This window comes from Protopterus annectens, chromosome 2.part1 (genome assembly GCF_019279795.1).
Source record: "Protopterus annectens isolate FY-2018-M chromosome 2.part1, PAN1.0, whole genome shotgun sequence".
Lineage (NCBI taxonomy): Eukaryota > Metazoa > Chordata > Ceratodontiformes > Protopteridae > Protopterus > Protopterus annectens.
In genome coordinates, this window is record NC_056729.1 from 769,987,637 (window position 1) to 770,011,695 (window position 24,059).

Here is a 24,059-nt window from a genome sequence, read left to right on the forward strand (position 1 = left end):
CTGTCACCTTTTAAGAATGATCTAAGTGGCCTCCTCAAAGTTACAGTGCAGGCAGATGGAGGTAGGACTCGCATCCTGAACCTGGATTACAAGAAGCAGCGTATTAACACACCAGTGCCTTAATCCCCTTCACTAACTGCCAGACATACTAATCCTTAATTCACTGCAGTAACTGCTAGAAATAATAATTTTTCCCCCCAATAAACGTCTTTACTAAATTAAAGCCACAAAAACAATCACCAGCCCACACAGGTTCCTGAATTCTAAATAAATCCAAAAGCAAACAATGATAAAAACACAGAAGAACTTGGGTACGACCAAGGTTTCCAGTTTCAGTTAAAGTTTTAATGTTAAAACATTTGTTTTAACATTAAAACTTCAACTGAAACTGGAAACCTTGGTCATACACGAGTTCATCTGTGTTTTTATCATCTTTATTAAATTATCACGTATGAAAAACAAATAACACTGACACCACTTTAGTTGCAAACCTTACACATCACAGACACCATTGAAAAGACTGTAGTTGCAAACATTTTACATTACTTATAATCTATCCAGTCACTGTCAGTTAAGCATCATATGGTTCATTCAAATCCTGCCTCTTAAACTTCGTTCCTTCTCTGCATACATGGTTCCCACAATTCCCATTTTTCCTATGTAGTTTGACACTTCCCTTTTCTAAAGATCCCAATTTCAGTTGTTTTCTCTCTGTTACTATATTCACTACTTCTAATAAAGTTGGTTTAGACTTTGATTTCTATTTTCTAATAATTGTTTTTTTTTGGCAGCCACCATAATTAGATTCAGCAAGGCTTTACTATGTCTAGGCAATTCTGATTTTGTATCATAGCTCAAAAAATGATGAAATTAATCAAAGGTAAACAGGGTCAACACAGCACTCATAAAGGAGAGGGAGGTAGCAAGCATAGGTAATCCTAAGGAATTCTAGAGTGAAATTAACAATATGACAAGGAATATAAACTGTCACATTCATAGGCAATAAATTCTGTTGGTGAATTTATGATAAAACCAAAGTGCAGCTTAAATCATTCTGAGCATGTCTTTCGGGAGTGAATCTGACTTATTCAGAACCTTCGCCTAAATAACACTTAAAAAGAGACATTTGTCTTCTCTAATATTTATTTATTTATTGACATTTGGTGACCAAGAAAGTTCAGCTGGGCCAGAGACCCATTTTCATTGGAGGCCCAGGGAGAAAAGCTCCAACAAAGTAAAAACATTTTACATAGCAAAAGTATTACATGGTAAAATATAACATAAATAAAACAGAACATATGTAGGATTACAAAAATTGTCACATAGGTTGTTATAATAATTTGCACTTGAGTTATAGAGGAAATGTTGAAAAAGTATTACAGTAAGTGTTGTGGTTTGACTGGCACAACACCAATGAAAGAGATTTGAAAACGAATATGTTAGCTGATGTATTATAAGTAGTATGAGGAATAAGCAGTGTGGCAATTACTGATAGAAACAGGAGAAGTTATTGGTGTTTTACACTGAAGGGCACTATTACTGGAGGTGTAAGGTTAGAGGAGAAAGTAAGGGTTAGATGTTGGATGTTTGAGAGGTATGGTAAGGAAATACTCTGAAGGAAAAGTAGGAGAAATGTGGTTACAGGGAGTTTACGATAAGAGGAAGTGGGAGGTTATGAAGGACAAGAAGAATGTAGCAGGTAAATAGAGGTAACTGAGTTGAAAGTTAGAAAAGGGTGATGGACAAAGGTTTGAGGGAGAGATGACTTTGTGATGTTAAGAGAAGGGGTGTGGCTATATATTTGTTTTTCACAATTTTTCACAATTTATCTTAAAAGTAAAACAAAAAAAAAATGGTTGTGGGAGATGCAAAACTATGGCAAGGAAGAAGCAAGAGTCTCATGCCCTAAACTCATAAATGCTTGGGACACCTTTACTGCTGTACCTGTCAAAAATATTAACGCATCTTTAAGTGCTAGCATTTTTTTATGAAAAATCTGTAAAATTATTCTTATCATTGTAAAAATTTTGACATAGAGACTGTATTGAGTCATTCAGGCCTTTTAAAAGTTCTACCTTACTGCTGGATACTTGTACCCATACAGTGTTATTAATGGTGTCATGCTTTTCAAAGTGCATCATTAAATTATGCTTACATAACATCATTCAATATCTTTTTTTATGTTAACTTTTCAGTCTTGAGAGGTCTAACTCACCTATTTGTTAAATAAAACAAACTTTCAGGAAATTAACTTTGGATCAACAGCTTAAACTGCTTATGTGAGAGAAAATAACTGAGTGGCAGAAGAGACTAAATAAGCCCTTCCAGCTTGATGTGTGATGTCACAGCTTGTGACGGTAGGATATGCATATGTCCACGAATAATGGACCAACATAAAATTCATCAATGTGCTGAGCTGGCAACATCAGAAAAGGAAATCTCAACAACTGGCAACTACTGAAGGCTTCCAAAGTAATTTCTCCTCATTTCCTTAATGTTGCCCCTCAAACACTGCAGGAGTTGTTAATGACTTGTTTTAACAGTACGTTTTACAAAGTACTGATTTGATTTGTTGTAAACTTCAAAGTATTGACTGTAATTATTTCTTTATGTGTTTGAAATTCCACTGCTTAATGCTGAAATAAAACTACTGCTTTTAAGACCAGAAGCAATCTCAGTTTGTTTTTGGATTCTTTTCACTTCCTTGTTTTGTTACTGAATTGAAAGTAGTACAGTGGTAGACAGCAATCTCTAACAAGCCAACAGCTCACTGCCTCCCAGACAAAGTTTTTTGTGTATACCACAGTGGTCGAGTGGCCTCCGAAAGACATGCGTAAATGGGTGTGCCTTCGCTGAAGGTTGGGCGTCGGGCTGGCAACTCGGCACCATAAAAATCGACTGCCAATCATTAGCGGACCGGAGTTCCACTGTGGCGACCCCTAACCGGGAAAAGCCGAAAAGACAAACAATAACAACCATAGCAGTGATTTTGACAACAGGTAGTCTTTACAATTTTCTTCCAAAACGTTCTCATGCCTGATGTGAAATTCTGTGACTAGGACTTTTCAAATATAATTTTACATGAGTCAGTGCTCAAATTACTTTCTTACAGCTTTTTAGTATTGTAGTTCAAAAGAATATCAAGCATGACTATTTCCAGAACAAGAAAAAAAAATCTTACCTTATCTGTCTATCCTGAGTGAAAGTGTTTACTGCACCACTTTGGTTACTTGTTTGGGAGATGCTTGATGGTAACTGAACCACATTTGCAGCTGTGGGCTGTGAAATCATCATAGTGTTATACAACGAAGCTGTAAGTGTTTTCTGCATCTGGCTGGACAGAGTTGCTTGCTGGCTAGGTACAGTTCGCAGTGTCTGCTGACTTGGCTGGAAGAACAAAAAAGAATACTTTTGAAGCTGGAGTGACTAGATGATCAACTTAAGCAGTTCCCAACATATTTCTGAAAATGCAGCAAAGAAACAGCTGAAGCCTACCCTGCAGTGTACATATAATTACATAAACCAATATTCTAGTGTTTTATCTTTAGTCTTAAATTCTCACACTCAAAGCATGACAAACAGCAAATTACAAAAACTTTACTTCAAAGGCTAAATTAAAGATATTCTTTACAGTGTGTTGAGGTAATTACTGTGTTTGTTATAGATGAGTATTACAATCAGACTACAGCTGTCTAAGTGATAGAGTGGGCATATGGATATAAACTAGTGGCAAGTCAAAGTTTGTTGGTATCTGTTTGTAAAAATATACTAAAAACAGTGACCTTTGTAAATGTGTATTAGTCATATACCAGAAAAGTGTCATAAAGGTCATCAAAAACATTTTGGGAATTGTAACAAAGAAAGAAGAACATTAATAAATGGAAGGATTTTAAGGTTAGTGCACGGTGGTGCAGCGTTTAGCGTTGCCACCTCACAGCAAGAGGTTCTCCGGTTCGATTCTCAGCTGGGGTGCCTTCTGTGCGGAGTCTGCATGTCCTCCCTGTGGTCGCGTGGGTTTCCTCCCACATCCCAAAGACATGCAGTAGGTGGATTGGACACTCTAAATTGGCCCTAGGTGTGAGTGTGTGCATGTGTGTGCCTTCTGTGGAAGGTTGGGCGCCGGGCTGGCAACTCAACACTGTAAAACCCCACTGCCAATCATGAGCAGACAGATGATCCACTGTGGCGACCCCTAACCGGGAAAAGCCGAAAGAAGAATAAGAAGCTTTATATGTCATGGCAAGAAAACCTACTAGAATTATCTTTAGTACAGTGGCTGTCTTACAAGGAAATTATTGTTTTTATGTCTGAACATGCATTAACTTATACCTGAGAAACTGAAGCCTATTTCAATTAAGATTTCTGATTGCAAACTGGAAAGAAAAATCGTGTTAAAAGGTTTAGAATACGTGGTTATGTAATCTATCTAAGACTTTTTTCCCCCACTGGTAAAAACAGAAGGCATTTGATTTAAACAAGTCAAGAAAAGAGGTGATTCAAATGTGGAGTTATTTATAAATGAATGCATTTTATTGCTTAATATTCAAAAGAGAAGGCAATAAGCATGCAAGGAAATTTAATATGAAAAAGAGAAAGCCATGCAACTGAAGCACGCAAAGGAATTACTTGTATTTTATTGTACAAGTCACTCATGCTACGGCATCAAGTGCAAAAAAATAGTACATTAAATAAACTGGAAAGGGAAGGGAGATTTTTTTTTTAACACAGCATTTCTCATACTCAAAGTATGGCAGTGCGAATTAAAACTGCAAGCAAGAAGAAAGTTCCCTGGAGACGACCTGACTCAATTTGTGAAATTAATCAGCAAGAGTTGGGTTAAAAAAAAAACAGAGAAGAACAGAGGAAGAACTGTTAATGACAAGGAAACATGAAAATCAAATCAACAATGAAAAGGGGAGGGAGAGTATACAAAGTGTAAGATTAGTGCCATTTTAAATGAAAACAGAAGAAAAAAGAATAAACGAGAATATTATCACTGCAATTTTAAGTGAAAACACTGAAAAAAGAACAAACGAGAATATTATCACTTAATATTAACATTTAAAATTCCAGAAACTAATGGCTGGTTTGCTGGAGAATTTTAGAAATAGATAAAATTGATACATTTGTATTGGTGGGAATTAGACTTGACCAAACATAAATAAATAATAAATAATTTAATGGATTTCAGAGAGGACACAAAAGCGGTTCTATGTTAATATGCTTCAGGAAAGGAAATATTACATGAAGAGCAGCTGGACTTAGAAGCTGAGAATGGAGCATTGGCAAAGGGGTGGAAAGTAATGAAAAGTGGAAAAAGAAAAAAGGAAGGGGAGACTCCAGCAGCATATGGATTTATTTTCCCACAATAAGGGAAAAAAGAGTGGGATTTCTGGATGAAACTCTATCCTATCTGCATACAATGTGGTCTATTATATGGTGTGGTAATTTCAGGCGTAAAACTATATAAAACACAGCAAGGGAATTATAGAAAAGAATGAATTAGAAGACTTTGTAAAATGATGCACATTGATGTCAGTGTGTTAGAAGAATGTGAAATAACTTAAAAATGGAAGCTATGTACAATACCTGATAAAACGTGTGTCAGAATACTACATTATTAAGAAGGGCTGAGACAAAAATTTCCTCGGATCAAAAAACATTGGTGGGAAAGTAAGAAGGTATGGATACGTATGATACGAATATCTGGGTGGATGATGTTGGGCTGGTGCAGGGAAGAAAGGTGCATGACACAGATGCAAAAATGTTATTGTAAAAAAAAAAAAAAAAAAAAAAAAGAAAAAGTACAATTTAAGGATGCTGATAATGCAGTGAATGAGATGGGTTGCATAAAAAGGGAATATACACAGCACATAGAGAAGCTCCAGGAATCACTGGAGTTTTTTATTCATTTGTTAAACATGGTAAACTCACTAGGCTCAAGCTTCTTTTCAAGAGTCCAAGGGTGACCCAGAAGCACTCAATGGATAAGTGGCTTCCTCAGACTTGCAGGGCTGGCAAATGTAGGCAGTGGGACTCAAACCACTAGCTACAAGATGAAGCATACTGCTAGTTTTTTTATAGACAAGAAGGAACAATATATTACAGCTTTTTTTCTAGCTTTACAAGTGCAATGTTTACATGGAGTAAAAGGGAAAGGAAAGACATCATTCTATTGGTAAACAGAATAACAAGATCAGAAATGTCAGAAAATGGATTGTGTTTTAAAGAAAGTATAACTCAGACTGCAAGGAAGTTGCTTACTACAAATGAGAGTTTTTAAGAAGGAGTGCCCATGAATGAGTTTGGGAGAATGATGGTAAAAATGTTGTCAGCTTATTTACAATGGAGGAGAAGTGCAGAATGTGACAGGACTAAAGGCAATGTGAAAGTAAGAAGAGGTGTTTACAATACCAGATCCATTATGGTCTTCTTGAATTTACTGAAATATTTAATGATATTCTGAGGGATACCTGGAATTAGGATTTTAAGACAGGTGCTTCTGTGTTTCTATGTAGATATTCAAAAATGAAGACTTGGCTTATATGCTTTCAAAAACTCTAAACTCTCACCCAGACTCTGCTACAATTTGCTATGAGGGAAAGGCTAGTTTGCTTTTGCTTTCTTGTATTTTATATTATTTTATTGCCACCTTCTATTTTTTTATGTTGTGATTTGTTTTCTTCACACTGTGTTTTACTTGCACTGCACTTTTAATTGCATATTAAAACTAGGAAAGAGACCACAGTTGCATCTCTTGTGAGTCACACACAAATTTTTCCACCCTGCTGCTGCTAGTATTCTTAAACTCAACTGCCTTTCTAGTTGCCTGCCCCTTACATTAATTTGACCACATAGCTCTTGCCCTCTCCCCTTCATTGACTTTTGTGATAAGCACAAAATTATCATTTCGTGAAATCACTCCCTTTCAACTATTTCAATTTACTGGCCATCCCACTGTATTCCATAGAACCAGAATACAAAGTGCCTACCCCCTTTAAAACTTTCTCTTTTAAATTAGTGGCTCTCCACTTAGACAGCTAAAGCTTAAGTTACCTCCTCTTTCATATCTAACTGATGCAGTGCTTAGGATATTAACCCTCTTTTTCCATCTTATATTTAAACTCTGCAACATCTATTGCAAGACCACAAATTACTGGAGAGCCCACATTCTGGCTCTCAGTATTCATCTTGACAGTAGTGCTTTTCTGTTTTCTCCTGGTGAGAGAAGGACCACAGGGACATTATTTCCTGGAGACTGCTAATCACTGGAAAGCCTAATAACTGCTTCAAAGGTGACAGCTTGGAATTTATGCTTATATTCTGCTCCTGTTGACAGAAGGAGCTGAATGCATTGACTCCTGACTCTGGCTGGGCAGTGAGTGTCTGTGCTTGACGTTCCTGACTGGTCTGGTTGCTATTCAAGGCATCTACCATGAAAAGACTAAAACAAGCTTACAGACCCTTGCATCTTCTGGGACAAGGCTGATTATCACCAAACAGGCTGTGACCTGCTTCTCATCTTGGGATTCGTGCTACTGTTTTGCGTCTGGTGAGAGAAGAAGCAAAGAAGCATTGTGTATCCCAGCAGAGTGAAGCTGTGGTGAGACCAGTACTAGTAGTAGACAGGCAGTAGCCATTCACCCGACTCCCCCATTTTCATCATTATTGACAAGCTAATTCTTTGTTTTCAGTAAGTACTGCCTGATTTGTTTCTAACTTCAGAGTATTTCTAAATACTTCATCCTTAAATTTTCAGGGTGTACTTACTGGTTTCCCCCTCAAGTTCATAGGTTCATAGATTAGTACTAGGCTAACTGCCCTTGGCGGCCATTTTAAGCCTAGCCAATTACCCCATGTAAGAATCAAACCCTGCACCTTGTGTCTGCAAGGTAAACACCTTAACCATTACACCATCCTCCCACTCTTTGGCAGTGCCCTGTACAGACAGACACCTTGAGTGGCATTTTTCCTAAACAAGCATGATTGAAATTTTACCAACACCTAGTTGCAGTTGCAAATTGAATACTCCTGAACTTGCTTTATATTCTCACTCCAGCTGTCAAATCAATTAAAAGGGTCTGTTGGATATGAACTTTCCCACTACCTCCATTACCAGCCTGGTGGATATGGGCATCCTGAGGCAATGTAGAAATTGCCTCATCTTTACTGACAACCAGTTAATTCTCAAACAAACTGATATGGTATGTGATGGATGTTTTTACACAATGTCACTGGAGGCAAAGCTCTCACATAAAACTACTCCTAATGACAATAAGGTTGCCAGTAGTACACACACGCTGCACCCATCACACAAAATTCAATTATTAACACCCACATCAACACATACAGTCACATCTCATGGAGCCTCTACTTCTAAGCCCATAAGGCAAGCCACTACACAATCTAAAATTCTGGTCATTGGAGACTCCATTGTAAGACACACTGATGTCCTTCTCACTAGGATGAGTAAGGAGAAAGTCACGGTCAGTTGCTTATCAGGGGCTAGAATCCACCACATTAAGCACGCACTCAGGTCATTGGACCAGAAGTACTAGTATGACTCAGTCATAGTCCATGTGGGTGTAAATGACCTGCGACATACCTCCCTAGACTAAATGAAGAGAGACATCAAGGAGCTGTCAGAATATGTGCCCCAGGCTGGTATGAGCCTAGGCACTGAGCAGCATTTTACCTTCTTCAAGGATGATGCCATAATACAAACAAAAAATAAATGACTAATAATTGTGTTAGTTTCTGATGTCATTATAAGGGGATGCAATATTTGTCAGCATGGAAGGAGATAGTCAACAGATCACGCTGTTTTGCCACAGATGGTTGCACCTCTCTCATCTAAAACATTGTCTTTCCTCATATTGATTTTTTAGGCAATGCCAAACTTGAAAGTACTTCCAACACAGCAAATCAAAACTAAGAAAATCTAAAGATATTACTGCCAAGTCCTAGGTGTCTAAACAAGATACTCCTCTCCCTAGAAGCGCTCTTCACCCTAGAGAGTGCTGACATCTGTAGGGGTCACTGAGACATGGTTTAAAGCCTCACAGAACACACTAACAGTGCAAGGTTATAATGTCTTCCACACATTTAAACCAGCTACTACACAAATAGGGGACTAAAGGTGGAGGTGTCTCAATTTATGTCAAAAATAAACGTACCTCAAGGCTGGTCAAGCTACTCCACGTTCACATTACCACAGACAAAATCCAATACCCCTTCCTTTGCAAGCTATAGGTCCCCCTCTATGACCTAGGAAGCCTATACCATGTATTTAAACTTACTGGAAACACTCACCATCCAACCCAATACTATATTCATGGGCGACTTTAATTACCCCATTATTAACTGGGAATCCTATATGACACCAAATGTACAGGCACAGAGATTCCTGGATTTAGTAAACTCAAACTCCCTGGACCAGACTGTCAATACACCAACCAGGAGTACAACCACACTGGATCTGGTCGTCACTAATATGGGAGAGTGCTGCACACCCCCTAGTGTAATGTTTTCTTTTGTAAGGTCAAACCACAAAATGATGTCCTTTGAAGTAAAAATAAAACCTGCACCCCCCCCAGCTAACCCTGAATATTCAGGAACTACTCTAAGGCTAATTTCCTCCTATTAAGTGATAACCTGGCAAAACCCTCAAAAACCCGGAAAACATGGCTGCCTATGTAGGACTGTTCACAGAAACCCTATGCAAGCATGCAAATAGCTGTATAGAGGCAGCTGTACCTACCAGGAGGAAGTACAGAAATAACTCAAAAAACAAGCCACCCTGGTGGAATCACAAAATCAATAGGCTGTATAACAGAAGGAAACAATCATGGCAAAAATTAGGAGGTGCAGCACCCAGTAGGGTAAAAGCACTCTCATCAAACTAAACAAACAACTCAGAAGACAAATAAAGTCTACCAAAGCCAATTTTGAGGTAAATTTGGCCACACAGGACAAGGACAACCACAAGGCATTCTTTAGCTATGTCCGCAACCTCAAAGACAATATAGAACTGCGTGCAGAGCTCACTGTAAATGCAGCCACCTATACTGAGCCAGATGTAGTAAACTTACTGGCTGACAAATTCAGCTTCAACTTTACCAGTCTCTTCCCTTCAACCTTACCTCGGGAAATACCATCAAATATAACTTCCCCTGCTATCACTAGGGAACAGGTCCTTAATGCTCTCTCTAAGGCCAAGAACACTGCATCAGTGGGCCCAGACAATATCCCAGGATGCCTTCTAAACAGCATAAAACATGACCTATCATGCCCTCTGGAACTGGTATTTAACTGTAGCTTCCAAACAGGCTTTGTGCCTCATGAATGGAGAACAGCAACAGTTATCCTTCTGTACAAAGGTGGGCCATCTACAGACCCTGGAAACTACAGATCCATAAGTCTCACTAGTCTCATATGCAAAGTCATGGAAAGAATTATCATGAAAATGATCAATAATGATACAGTAAACCTCAACACACTAGACTCAACCCAGTTTGGTTTCATCAAGGGCAGGTCATACCTACTCAGCCTCGAGGACTTCTCTGAGAAAGTCACCAAAGTAATGGATGAAGGCAGACTGGTTCACACTGTCTACCTTGACCTGGCCAAAGCATTTGACACAATACCCAACTCGGGCATTGTTGACAAACTCAAGAGGTTAGGTACAAACCCATATGTCACCCAGTGGATAGGCAACTGGCTCACAGACAGGACCCAGTAAGTTAATATTAAGGAGTCCACCTCTACAAAGAGGCCAATCACAAGTGGAGTCCCTCAGGGATCAGTCCTTGGACCACTCCTTTTTGGCATTTACTTCTCTGAAGTCAAGGCCAATGTCACTGGTCTCTGGCTGACTACATTTGAAGATGATTGCAAATTAGGAGCTGTCATTGAATCACACACTGACAGAAATGTTCTCCAGGAAGGGCTGACACAGACAAACAACTGGTGTCAGAGCCATGGACTAATTACCAAGAAATGCAAAATAGTATCCTTCAGGAAGTCATCCACCCCTGGTAACTATCATATTGACAACACGCCCCTTAGAGTTGACCCAGTAGTCAATCATTCTATGTTGTGCAACTTACAAAGGTATGGCATCTAGGTCCATGGAAGTCACTGTTCACTATATTCAGCATTCATCAGACCTATCATTGAGTACAATGCCCCCTTTGGTATGTACATAACCAGGCATATCCAACAAATGGAATGTCCACAGAGGTTCTTCACTAAAAGAATATAGGGCGTAAGTAAAATGTCTTATGCACATCTCCTCAAGGCCCTACCCTGTATTCGGTCTCCTACAGGCAGTTGAGGGGAAGATCTACGCCTGGCATACAGGGCATTCTCAGACCCCACTCTGATGGACATCCTGCATATCACAAAACAAACAGCACCAGTATTACCTGTTCTAAAGGCTTAAACCTTGCCTGTGATTTAAATAGGACCTGCTGGAGAGACAGGTATATACAGGAAATTCATCCCTGGCTTGGCACCTATGTATCTAATGGACACAGGCAACATGTAAATGGTTCATCTCCCAGGCCCCTGCTTACACTTATCAAGGGTATCAAAACTTGTCAGAGATTTGGGATGCATGGCTAGGCTTAAAAATGCCTTTGTGGTTATTAGCCTAATATACATCTATGAATCTATGATTAATGCTAATAATGAAAAATAAAATAAAACAGCTCTACTGTTACCAAACAAATGTTATAAGAGAAAGTGCTGTAGAGAAAAATGTAAAAATATATTTGACTCACTACATATTTTGATGTATCCGAAGAAGGTAGGTAGGAGGATGATTAAAAATAATATTGTTCAAATCATTAGCAGACCGGAGTTCCGCTGTGGCAACCCCTAACCGGGAAAAGCCGAAAGATACAACAACAACTTACAGCTTAAACCAAGAGCTTAACATAGACATGAAAAGTTATGGTATAATTTGGAAAAACATTTTTGTTCAAAGTAATCCACTGCTGAATTCCTGTAGGTACCACTGTTGAATTTCTGTAAGTATTTTGCAGGTGGACAACTAACCATAGTAGAATGTATAAGTTCTCAAAATCAAGTAATGAAAACACATGGTCATTATTTTGGCAGTGTAGTGGGGTCATACTGCTGGGCACTAACTGATGGAATTCAGACAGCAAAAGTGTGCCTTCAGCAGCCCAAATACGTGCTCTATAAGGTTTCTGGTTTGCAACAGTGCATGGTTGTACCCCAGGACAGTTAGATTGTGAAGATTTCTGATAGGGGTCATGAGCCAGGGTTCCAAGGCATATCCAGCCATCACCAACAAGATGCCCCTTTAGGAAGTCACTCCTTGCAAACCATCAGAAAAGGTCACATGTGGCACACCCTATCATCTGTAGTGTGTGTGAGGCCCGGATGACCTGCACACATACTTCAGATGATACCATGTGTATTACAAACCCATCTGGCATTTGGAGTGATGCTCTTTGTGCTTCATGTACCTCCTTCCCAGTTCACTAGGTAGGGTTTTTATTTCTTTGTGGGTACAGTCTATGACCCTGAAAACCTCAGGGAAATGGGCTATATCATAGAACTCTTGCATGATGTTCTCTCTCTACTCTAGGGTACTTGAGAACTCCATATGCTTCCCCCATCATGCTTCAGCATGGCACTAAAGAACTGATGACATATTCTTGAGGCAGAAGCCAGAGATACCACCACTGTGTCCACAGTAGGCTGCTGAAAGGTCCCTGTAGCTAATACATGTACAGCCATACATACCATGGTATCCACCGGGATAGGTACTCTACAACTCCCATGTAGCTACAGATGAGGCCTACACATTTTCACAATTTCCTGCATGCTGTCGCTGTCCACACATTACTGGTGAACGACACTGGTGCCTGCAGGGCATGAAATGTTAAACAAGGTAAGATGATTTGGCACCTCTGGGGGCAATGTTCCACATCGTTGGACAAAGCAGCTACGACAGCTTTTTGAAGATACACATTTACAATGGCTATGCTAACCCTAACATATTTGCACCATGTATTCAATCTGAATGTCGGCACTTAGCAGAGTTTAAATTTAAAGCGAGATGTGACATACTTAGAAGTTTCTGAATCTTTCTACCATCTCTTTGCCTAATTATCATCAGTCATGCAGACAAAGCACCACTTTATTCAGCCTAACCCCTTTGAGTAGATGGGTTTTCTGAATTGCAAGAAGAGTAAAACAAACAAACACTGCAACATTAAGTTTCTGTTGGCTGTATAACATCATGTAATAAGATATTTTATTATTTAACGGTACTTTTAATTATGTATTGTGTACTGATGAAGGACTGTATCCAAAAGTTTTACTATGTTTTTTATTAAAGAAACTTAACGTTGCAGAGTTTGTTGTTTTTCTCGTAGTTTGTATTTTACGCTGCACTGCTTTACCATGTTCTTTCACTAACTGTACTACATTTTTCTGAATGCCACTCACCTTGTATGTAGTCTCCAGTTGAGCAAATTTGCTTAGTATGATGTGGCAAAGATTTCTGAATCCAGCCCTATATTTAATACTTCTGTCATTGGTTCCCAAACTCTGGCTACAACTTTCTACGTTCTGTTGCCTAAGTCTTGATGAAATTTTTTTGCACCCTAGAGTTGTTATCAAAACTAGCTGCTTACCAGCTAAACTAATCTCATGCATACTGTCCAAATACTCCCTTATTTTTCCTTTAGTACTCTGCAATTGCTATTCTTATTCTGTGAGACTCCCCTTCTGCAAAACTTTAACCTCTGTCAACCCCTCTAATTAGTTCCTACTGTTTCGGTCCCATATCTCTTTCTTGTTTATATCTACTGTTTAAATTCCATTTATATTTTATCTCGCTCACTAGCTATCCATTCTGATATATCTTCCCTAATACTCAAGTCATTCCTACTGCCCATTCCTTAAATTACTCTTAACAGATAAGTAGGAATGCACCAGTGCCTTATTTTACATCATTACTCGACATCTTTATCTTAGTTTTTATTGATGTGTGATCTGACACAGCTGTTGAATGGGTGTCAGAATTTTCAATAATACACATATGCTACTGTGAAATATAGTTTCAAACCAGTATAGCCCATATCTTGTATCTTGGGAATATGTAACTTACCTTTATGAACTTTTTATTAAATATCATATTTTCATTTTACATACTGTGCAGTCCCCACTTATTTTTGCACTGATTGCTGATACAACAATTTTCTTACATGTTTATATAATATAAATATGTAACCCTTTTGCCAGACAATCTGTGCTTACAATTAGCTTTCAATAACTTGCCATCAGCATTAGCTGACTGCACGTCATACAAATACGAGAGGAGATGGAGGATATCTACTGTACACAGTGGACAGCTTGGGGTACAGCAATTTGTTGCTGCACAAAGGAATGTTTATACACAGATGATGTCAATAAGGTAGCTGTTGAAACAGACACCTGCACTCAACACCAGGGATGCAGACGCTGGGTAATGAGATGTCGGCAGTACTTGTGCTACTGGTACACACATCTAGGTAGCAGGAACCAAAAACATCAGCATAAGTCAAACTGGTACTTGGGAGATCTCAGGGTCAACTTCTAGTGTAGTTGGAGAGTCAGGTCTCAGCTGGAATCTGAAACCCAAATCAGATAGACAAGACAACCTTCTGACGGACTGTTATTGCCTGTGGTGGCTATCTGTTGGAAGAGACGATAGCAGGACATAGGATTTTGCCTATGGGGTGTATGAGTAAGGAAATACTAAAGGTGATGAAAATACATCAGGCAACCAGCCAGATAGTGGAACAAGTGGAGTTTAATGGAGCTTGCACTGGTGGCATTACTACTACCAAAGCAGGTAAATGTGATTTTAACTTCCTCTAAGGAACCCCTAGTTGTACTGCAGCCCTTAAAAAGGACTGAAATTGTTCCATCTCTGAACTCAGTTCTTTTCCACTCATTTCCATCCTGTGAGTACTGCAGTGCTTACAGAATTTCAGAGATGGTGAAGCTCTAAAGGTGTAAAGTTCAAATTTAGAAGAATGAGATTCAGGTGCTAACTTCTGAAGGCAGTGTGCAATTGCAGTACTTTTCTTTGACACCTATGGGTTGTGTCATTAAACCCCCCTGCAGACTGCACATCTTGTACTGTCACAAGAGCGTCCCAGAAAAGTAAACACTTAAGGTATGTGTTACAGTGGGAATCAATTCTGAAAAGAGAGCATTTTCTCATGCAATTCATTATGACAGAAGCTGAATGAGATCTCTGACTGAGCAGTGAAACAGATTAGGAAATCTGACTAGAAAATAGCAAACTACAAACTAACTGAAAAAAGGAAGAAAAATAAATCGGAAATGAAAATCTGGAAAATGTTTAATATAAATTATTAATCTGACTTAAAAAAAAATTCTAGTGCAATCTAATGCCATTCTCATTAAGCAAGCTCCTTCATAGTGGGGAACGAAAGGAGATTTCTACAAGGACTAGACATTTTGGAGTGGAGAATTTGAGCTTGCAGTGTGGTAAAACTGCATCAGCCAAGCTGAGTAATCATAATGGTACATTAGCCTAACTAGATCTGTTGTACAAATTCTAAGAAGAAAAATCTTATTTTGTCTTACTGTTTCTGATCTAGTCATGCAATAATATACAAAATGACTACCACAACATATCAATTTTTTTTACATTAAGATAAATATGATGCAACAGAAGGCACATCTATATGTGTGGCTGGTTTAGCTTCAATCATGTAAACTTCGCATAACTGTATATAAAACAATGAGGAAAAAAGGTTAATTGGTTTTGAGTTTGGACAACGGAGTACGTTTTTGTTGAGCTTCTGGAATTAATACCTTTGGTTTGATGAAATTAAAGTATTACTCACTACAAATATACTACAATTTCAAGAATATTATCAAATGCTAGCTAAACAGACATTTTACAGCTGTACCATGCAGGTGCAGCAGTAGTGTTGTTGCCTCACAGCAAGAGGTTCCCCCGTTCGATTCTCGGCTGGAGCGCCCTCTGTGTGGAGTCTGCATGTCCTTCCCGCGGTCGAGTGGCGTTCGAAAGACATGCTTGAATGGGCATGTCTTTGTTGAAGGTTGGGTGTCGGGCTGGCACCTCGGCACTGTAAAAATCTGTTGCCAATCATTAGCGGACCGGAGTTCCGCTGTGGCGACCCCTAACCGGGAAAAGCCGAAAGAAGAAGAACAACAACAACCATGCAGTACCACAGAAGTCATTATAATGCTGTCTGTAGAAACCTATCCAGCTCACTTCAGCTACTCATGTTCACGGAATATACAGATATGACTTTCCTCACGTAACTTTACATGTAAACTGTGCATGCTGTTGTCCTACTTTAGACTGTCTCTGATCTGTTTCACTACTGAGAAGTGTATTCCAAATGAGGCTAGGTAAGTTTTCACAAACGATACACAAAATGACTTCACGACTTCTTTAACATTCTTAAAATAAGTACTCCAAATCTGCTCCCAGTACATATTCACAATATATGGCAATCGCCACATTCCTAACGGCAATTTTCCACAAGAATTTGTAGAAATAACTGGAAAATACTTTAGATTATAGCAACAGTAAACATATCTTCTAATTCTTAGCTTTGTGATCACTGGACGCATTATGAAACTACTGTGCAGCAACAGATGATGTTTTTTGAACTATAAACTGTAAATTATGGCAAAGTATTTCTTTTTTATATAAACAATAAATATATGATGCTCTCACTCACCTGTGTCTGTGTTGTGCTTTGCAAATTCTGCTGTTGCATCATTCGCTGACTGCTAACGTGTCCACTGCTGACCCCACCTTGGATAGAGTTGGACTGCACAACCTGCCCCTGCAAGTTAATGGGTGTGAGTTGCTGAATGTTGGAAGAGTTCCCAGATGTAAGCTGCACAGAATTGAAATTAAGTCCTGTAGTAGACTGTGGTAGATACATCTTTTTTGGAAGGAAAATAAAAAAAAAATGTTCAACTATACTTATACAAATGGAAGCCATTGACATTGCATGAATTTCAAAGTAAGTAGTAGTAGTAAAGCAAAAAATCCACAGTGCAGGGGGGGGTATATCACCTTTCTTACTACATTTACAATTACTCTTTCTGCCATGATATCATGATTAGCAGATGCCTGAATGGAAAATATTGAGAGTATAGAAACAATTTACTTGCACATCCTCTTCATGCATCGCAAAAAGCACAATAAAACATGCATACGTGGCATTCTAGGTGGCGTGTTGTAATAATAGTTGAAATATCCATTCATCCAATCATCAATCCATTTCAGATTTGTGCAGTTTAAGGTCACAGGGAGCAAGACCTAGTTTACAATGTAAGGAATATAAAGCAGGAACTGGACAAAACAGCACTCCACTTTGAGATACGTAAGTACATACATACATACAACCACACCTTCCCCCTAAGAGTTGCATAAATATTGTCAGTTTACCTATCCGTACATCTCAGGATTGTGGAAGGAAATTAAAATCCCTCACAGAAAATCCATGCAGATACAATAAATGCATGTAAACTCTATAAAGAAGACAACCCAGTCATAAATCAAACCAGAATGTGAGAGAGCATCAAACACAGAATGCAGACATGAAGATCTTTGTACCATCTTGTATTTGTAACTTTTTGTTAAGCAATATATACTTTTTAAAGGGGAGGGGTAATTCCTGTAGAAATAAAAACAATTGTCTTAGGAGGGAAAACTTTAGCCACGAATCTGGCAAACTATCATTTTCCATTACTGTCACCAATAGTACACAACTATTCTTGTATAGCATTTATTAAGGTAAACTGGAGGGTTGCCAGATTTCTGACTTAAGGATTTCCTATTTAAAAAGAAAAAGAAGAAAAAAACCCAGGACCAGAGAAATAATCAAGCAAATCAATCATCATGTACAAGGTGTGGCTCTTAAGTAAAGGAGGAAACACATTGACAAATTTAGTGCTGAGGTGTACACTAATTATGAAGAAGTGAAACAATTTGAGGGTGAGCCATTTTTTGCCAAGGATTTCAACCAATTAGCCAAAGATTTATTAGTTCTTGAACAACAATTGAAAAACAAAAAGATACACAATTTTAACAGGGATGTTATGGATTACGAAAGGGGCAAGCCCTTTGGGGCTCAACAGAAAAATGTTAGATTTGCTGATTCTGATAGAAAGAAATTAGGACCAAATAGGAAAAGACCACGCTCTATACTTAAAAAGGGCCGTAATGGTCCCAGTGGCACCTCAGGCGATGAGTCTTCTTCGGCCACCAATACTGACTTCACCCCTCCTTCCAAATCTCCCACTGCAAAGAGAAGCCCTAGCAATGACCCTTTAGGGGGGAGCAGATGTAGGGGTGGGAGGAAACACAAGGCCAATAAACAATCTACAACAGCTGTCGGATTTAATAATATCTCAGTGAGCTCAAATCATAATGTTCATAACATTTCCAGTTATGTGCTTTCTGAGAGTGAATTAAAGTTACTTAACAGAGGCATACATTTTGTTCCTGTTTTTTTTTGTATATGAAAACTCATTGGTTAAATGATGTATTGCGTTTTTGTCGATTATTGAATTTGAGATTTTTTGGGGGGGGATAATGATATTACCCAAAGATATACTGATTTTCAGTTTCACAAGTCTAATTTCATCCCTCAAATGGATAAGTACGTGGGTATTTTCAAGGATTGTGTGTTGAAAGACCTTCATTTTAACAAATCCCTATTTCCCAACATCAATCATAATCTAACCAGTTCGGAACAACAAGCGTTACATCAGCTGATGGCACAACAAGGCTTGGTAATTTTACCGGCGGACAAGTGTGGGGCAATAGTGATTATGGACTGGGCTAAATATTTGGCGGAGGCTGAGAGAAAATTGGGGATGCACAATTCTATATGTGTATGCCACTAGATCCGATGCTACAGTTCAAAAAGGAGATTGATAGCTTTCTCAATCTAGCTTTGGAAAAAGGTATTATCAACAAGAAAACAGTCCATCATTTGACAGTCTCTGACCCTCATTCACATTATCTGTACCTCCTACCTAAGATTCATAAGGACTTGTCCAATCCCCCAGGGAGACCAATTGTCTCTGGCCGGGGCTCATTAACTGAACCATTGTTGGCCTTTTTGATGAAATATCTACAGCCTCTGTTGCCTTTAGTTCGAGCCAGAATTCAGGATACTACCAATTTTTTATAAATCGTTGAAAACATGCAACTAGAGCTGGATTGGCTCATGTGTACCCTGGATGTGTCCTCACTATATACCAACATCCCACATTGGGCTGGTCTCGAGGCTTTACAATTTTGGTTGGATCAAGCCAATATTTATCCCCCTGGATTCAACACTTTTTTTAGTTTGTTTAACTGAACACGTGTTGACCAAGAATGTTTTTTATTTCTTTGGTAAATGTTTTTGGCAAGTGAAGGGTATGGCTATGGGGGCATCTTTTGCCCCCATTTATGCAGATCTTTTCATGGGCTACATTGAACACCAACTAATCTATGACACTTCACACAATTTATATCTCAGAGAAATTGACATCTGGCGATGCTACTTGGATGATTGCTGAATGGTGTGGAGGGGGGACACTGTCTTTTTGCAGGAATTTGTGGAGTATTTAAATCAGAACAAATGCGGCCTTCAATTTACTTTGAGTGCTCATAAGGACTCCATTACTTTTCTAGATGTTACTATCGTTAGAGATACAAATCACACATTAAAAACTGAGGTTTTTCACAAATATCCTCAGTACAATACTCTCCTGCATGCCCACAGTCATCACCCTCGACACATCATCCGCAATATACCCAAGTCACAGTTTTTTAGAATGCGTCGCATTTGTTTCTTACAGGATTCTTATGCCCATTATGAACAAGATCTACAAACCCGATTTACCCAGAGGGGATATAGTAATGACAATATCTGTCAGGCTAGGGACTTTGCCAGACAACAATCTAGATCTGACTTGTTACAATATAAACAGTCGGATGCCGACAAAGATACGCAACAGCCCACCCAATTGGTTACGACTTTTGGATGAAATATTCAAACATTTAAATACATTATTAACCATCATTGGGATATTTTAAAAGCCAATGTTAAGCTTAATGATATTGTTCCCTCTACATGCTCCTTTTCTTTCCATAGAGGACCCACTTTGGGGTCTCATCTTAGTCATTATAAACGTAAGGTCCGCCTTCACTACAACAATCCACTATATTTGGGAATAAGGCTAGGGCCTGTGTACCCTGCGGACATTGTTCTGCATGCCCCATATATTCAAAACCAAGACGTTACTAGCTCTAATACTCCTAAGGTTTATGACATTTTGTGTTATGGTAATTGCAGCACTGAATGGATTGTCTACTTGGCTACCTGTTCCTGTTCGGCGTTTTATGTAGGACAAACGTCCAGAACACTGAGGCTTTGAATTTCCGAACACCTCAGTGAGATCAGGAACAGGAGAGCCACAAACGCTTTGTTTAAGCACACTTTAATTCATAAAATGGCCAAGTTTACATTTAGTTATCGATAAGGTCCAGGGCCAATGTTTTTCTAAAATTGGTTGGCACACTTTATTAAATAATAAGGAATCAGGTTGGTTTATTCGGTTGGGAGGTTTGTTTAAACCTGGCCTTAATGAATTGTCATAGTTTTTTCACCAACCAATGGCATTCCTGAATGCTAATGATGCTTTTTGATTTAAGGGTTTGGTTACTTCTGTTGTTATTAAGCAATGAGGAAGGCTGTTGCCGAAACCGGTATGCTGCTTTTTGTTTTTGAGCTACCACAATAAAATATTCTGAGTTATCACTCTCTTTGTGCTGGACCTTTTTGTTTTTTCAAGTCATTGGCTTTGGTTTGGTCCATGCACTTCCGTAAGTGCGGCTGCTTGTGTTTGCTTGCAATCTGAAGTTGCCAAACACTCATGACTAGATAAGGACATGTTCCCCCCCCTGCTTGTTTAGATACCAGACAACTGACATATTGTCCATCTGGATTGAAATCGCACTGCTGGGCAGGACATCGTGAAAGACCGTGGTGACCATGGCCAAAGGGTGAGGAAGAACAAAAGGTCTTACGCTGGTCACTTAGGGTGACTAACCACCACAGAAGTTGATCATGGCAAACTTTTGTCAATCTGAAGAGCAAGTCAATTGGATGAGTTAGATAAGACCAATGTACTGCAAGTGTCCAATACAGAGACCTCATGTGGAACCTCATTAAAGGGACCAACCTACTGAGGCTGCCATGTGTCACAAGAGTTACAAAACTGGATGAGTTAGCAGATTTGTAAGGGTACGCATAGATCTTGCCTGGGATTAAAGACTAATGACTCCAGCCTGGCAACAACATCCTAGAAGCACCCCTAGAATTACAGGGATGCTCAAGTGTGAATCATGTAACTAACTTCTGTAGATTTATTGATGTTGGTAACATGTTTAGTACAAATGGCACTCAGTATAAATTGAAACAGAGGCTCAACTGTAATTCTAAGTGTGTTGTTTATTTAGCTAAGTGCCAATGCTGTACAGCGTTCTACATTGGCAAAACGGAGCGAAGGCTCCATGACCGTATTTACGAACATCAATATGCCATCACTAGAGGTAGAACAGAAAATGCCTTAGCAAAACAAATTTCAATATATAAGGAACATAAGTTTAAATATAAAGTCATTGATCAGACACCTTTTGACATCAGAGGTGGCCCTATGTCTTTGTATTTAGAAGAACTAGAGCTGTTCTGGCAAATTTATCTAAATGCTTATAATTTTCCAGGCATTAATGAGACTTGCTCTATTAGTTGTATTTTGAAGTTAAAGAGCTTGCAAAGATGATGACAGTAGCATATTGAAGCACAGTGTATTAAGTAAAATTATGAATTTACTCTTTCACTAACTTGTTAAGTTTTTGTTTTCTTGTTTATCAGATGCGACCTAGTGAGATCTGTGTGTTAGTGTAAGCTATTTAAATGTAGATTTTTTTAGCAGTAATTCCTAGTGAAACCTAGCCTGCATGAGCTTTACCTGCTAGTATGTATTAAGTTTCTATGTTAACCAGATATTAAGAGAGAGCTTTTAAGTGGAATGTTGTCATGATTGGAGATTTTTGTCACATGATCTTGTTCATAGTTTTTAAATAAGATACTTTGTAACTGGTGTAATTTTATCTGAAGAAATTTGCTGTTGGCCAGCAAACAAAAAGCACTTAATAAATACAGTCCAGCATTTGCCTCGACTACTGCTTTTCCTGTTTGTTATTTTAAATATGTATGTATTATAGTGTTGTAGTAGAGTTGTTTGAAAGTAGAAATTTAGAAACTAGATCTACAAGTGCATCTGGATGAGAAACCATCCAGGGCATGGATGGGCCCCCTCCAAAGGCTGCCAAAATTACCACCTCCAGACAAAAGGCTTCTGTGGTCCAGCTCCCCATACTAGCAAAGAAACTCCAAAAGATTGCCAAAGGAGGAATCATCACACAGTAACTCGGGGATGGACTGAGGAACTCTCCTTAGAGATTTCATTCTTTCCGGCAGCCACCACCATAATTGTATCCATAGCTGGTTTCTTACTCCAGTGCGGCCAGTCTTTGGGTGGAGCAAGAATTTTGTCAGGCTTCTTAGAAATTGGCTCCACCATGTTGGATTCCTTTCACACCCTCCAAAACACTAGATCTATAAGTGCATCTGCATGGAGAACCACCCAGGGCTTGGATGGGTCTACTCCAAAGGCCTCCAGAACTACTACCTCCCCCTGACAGGGGGCTTCTGTGGTCCAACTCCCCATGCTGGCAAAGAAGCTCCAAAAGATTGTCAAAGGAGGCATCATCACACAGTGACTTGGGGACTGAGGTCAGTATCCGCGGTGAGTGACTCCTCAGGTGGGAGTCCTGCTGCTTCCACTTGCACTGCCTCTTGCCTGAGGCCTCCCACTCTAGAGAAGCCAGAAGAGAGGGGGAAGCCCAGCAAGGGGGACAGAATGAAGGGCAACTGGTATGGGCTGTCCAGGAGCAAGCTGATGACTGGCAGAAGGCACAGATGAGAAGGTTCATAGGAGATTACTAGGCAAATGGCTCGACAGCCTTTACAAGCCTAGACAATACAACCTGATTTATCCAGTATATATCCGTTTGGGGCAGGAGGAAGTCATGGGTTTGTGCCTATGCCTTGGTATTTTTATATTTTACAAACTACCCCTATCCACAAAGGGCATAGGCACCACCTCAGATATGAATTTACGGTTCACCGTCCATTGATCCAGACTGGCCTTCAAGCAGCTGTTTGGTTCACATGAATAGGAAGCCTGTTCCAAAGAAGTGGCAATCTCAGATACAGATCTGTCTCTCCAGCATGCTCTGTTTGACACACTGACTAAGTTCAGATCCCTGGAATGGGTGACCCTCATGCTGTTTGTCTTGTGGATATGCAGCAGTTCCATCAAGGCTACATTTGTGAGAGCCTTGTAGGTTAGACACAGGTCGCCCCTTAACAGTTGATGGGAGACGTAGTACACAGAAATGACTTTCAATCTATCTGCATAGTACATGTTGTTTACACCCTCCCCAGGATTCAATAAACTCTGTGTAGGCTTCGCGCAGAGCCTACATGGAGTTTACATGTTTGAGCAACAGTGCACAGTGAGTGGTAGCGCGCAATGCATAATAATGATGTGCAGCGTGCCTAAGTTAGGTTTTGTGGCTAGCAACAGTGTTGCCAGCCAGGAAACCATGTAAGCGAATGTGGTTACAATTCTGTTTAAAGCAGAGCACCTACAGTCCACAGATTTGCGTGGCATGCCACAACGACCACCGGGGCTTCACAGATAGATGTGAATCTGTTAGTGCAACACATCTCCACAAAACAGAAATAGGGACATATCTCCCATAGATATCACATGGAAATGTGGTAAAATGAAACTCAAACTTATCTGTCGTCCTCTTTGAGCAAGATATGTGGACAAAGGCATACATAATGGGGGAGGGGACAAAGGCCCAAAAATAGGGACAGATT

General features: G+C 39.3%; 1 protein-coding gene across 1 annotated transcript in view; it reads right to left on the reverse strand.

Moving 5' to 3' along the window:
* The window catches only part of CLOCK (clock circadian regulator), a 2,173,159-nt gene that overhangs the window by 188,507 nt on the left and 1,960,593 nt on the right, over positions 1 to 24,059 (reverse strand). Inside the window, exons 21-22 of the mRNA XM_044062477.1 lie at positions 16,773 to 16,982; positions 3,182 to 3,387 (exon numbers count right to left, since the gene is read on the reverse strand). Of these exons, the coding sequence (XP_043918412.1) occupies positions 3,182 to 3,387; positions 16,773 to 16,982 (416 nt within the window). The remainder of the gene's footprint in view (positions 1 to 3,181; positions 3,388 to 16,772; positions 16,983 to 24,059) is intronic.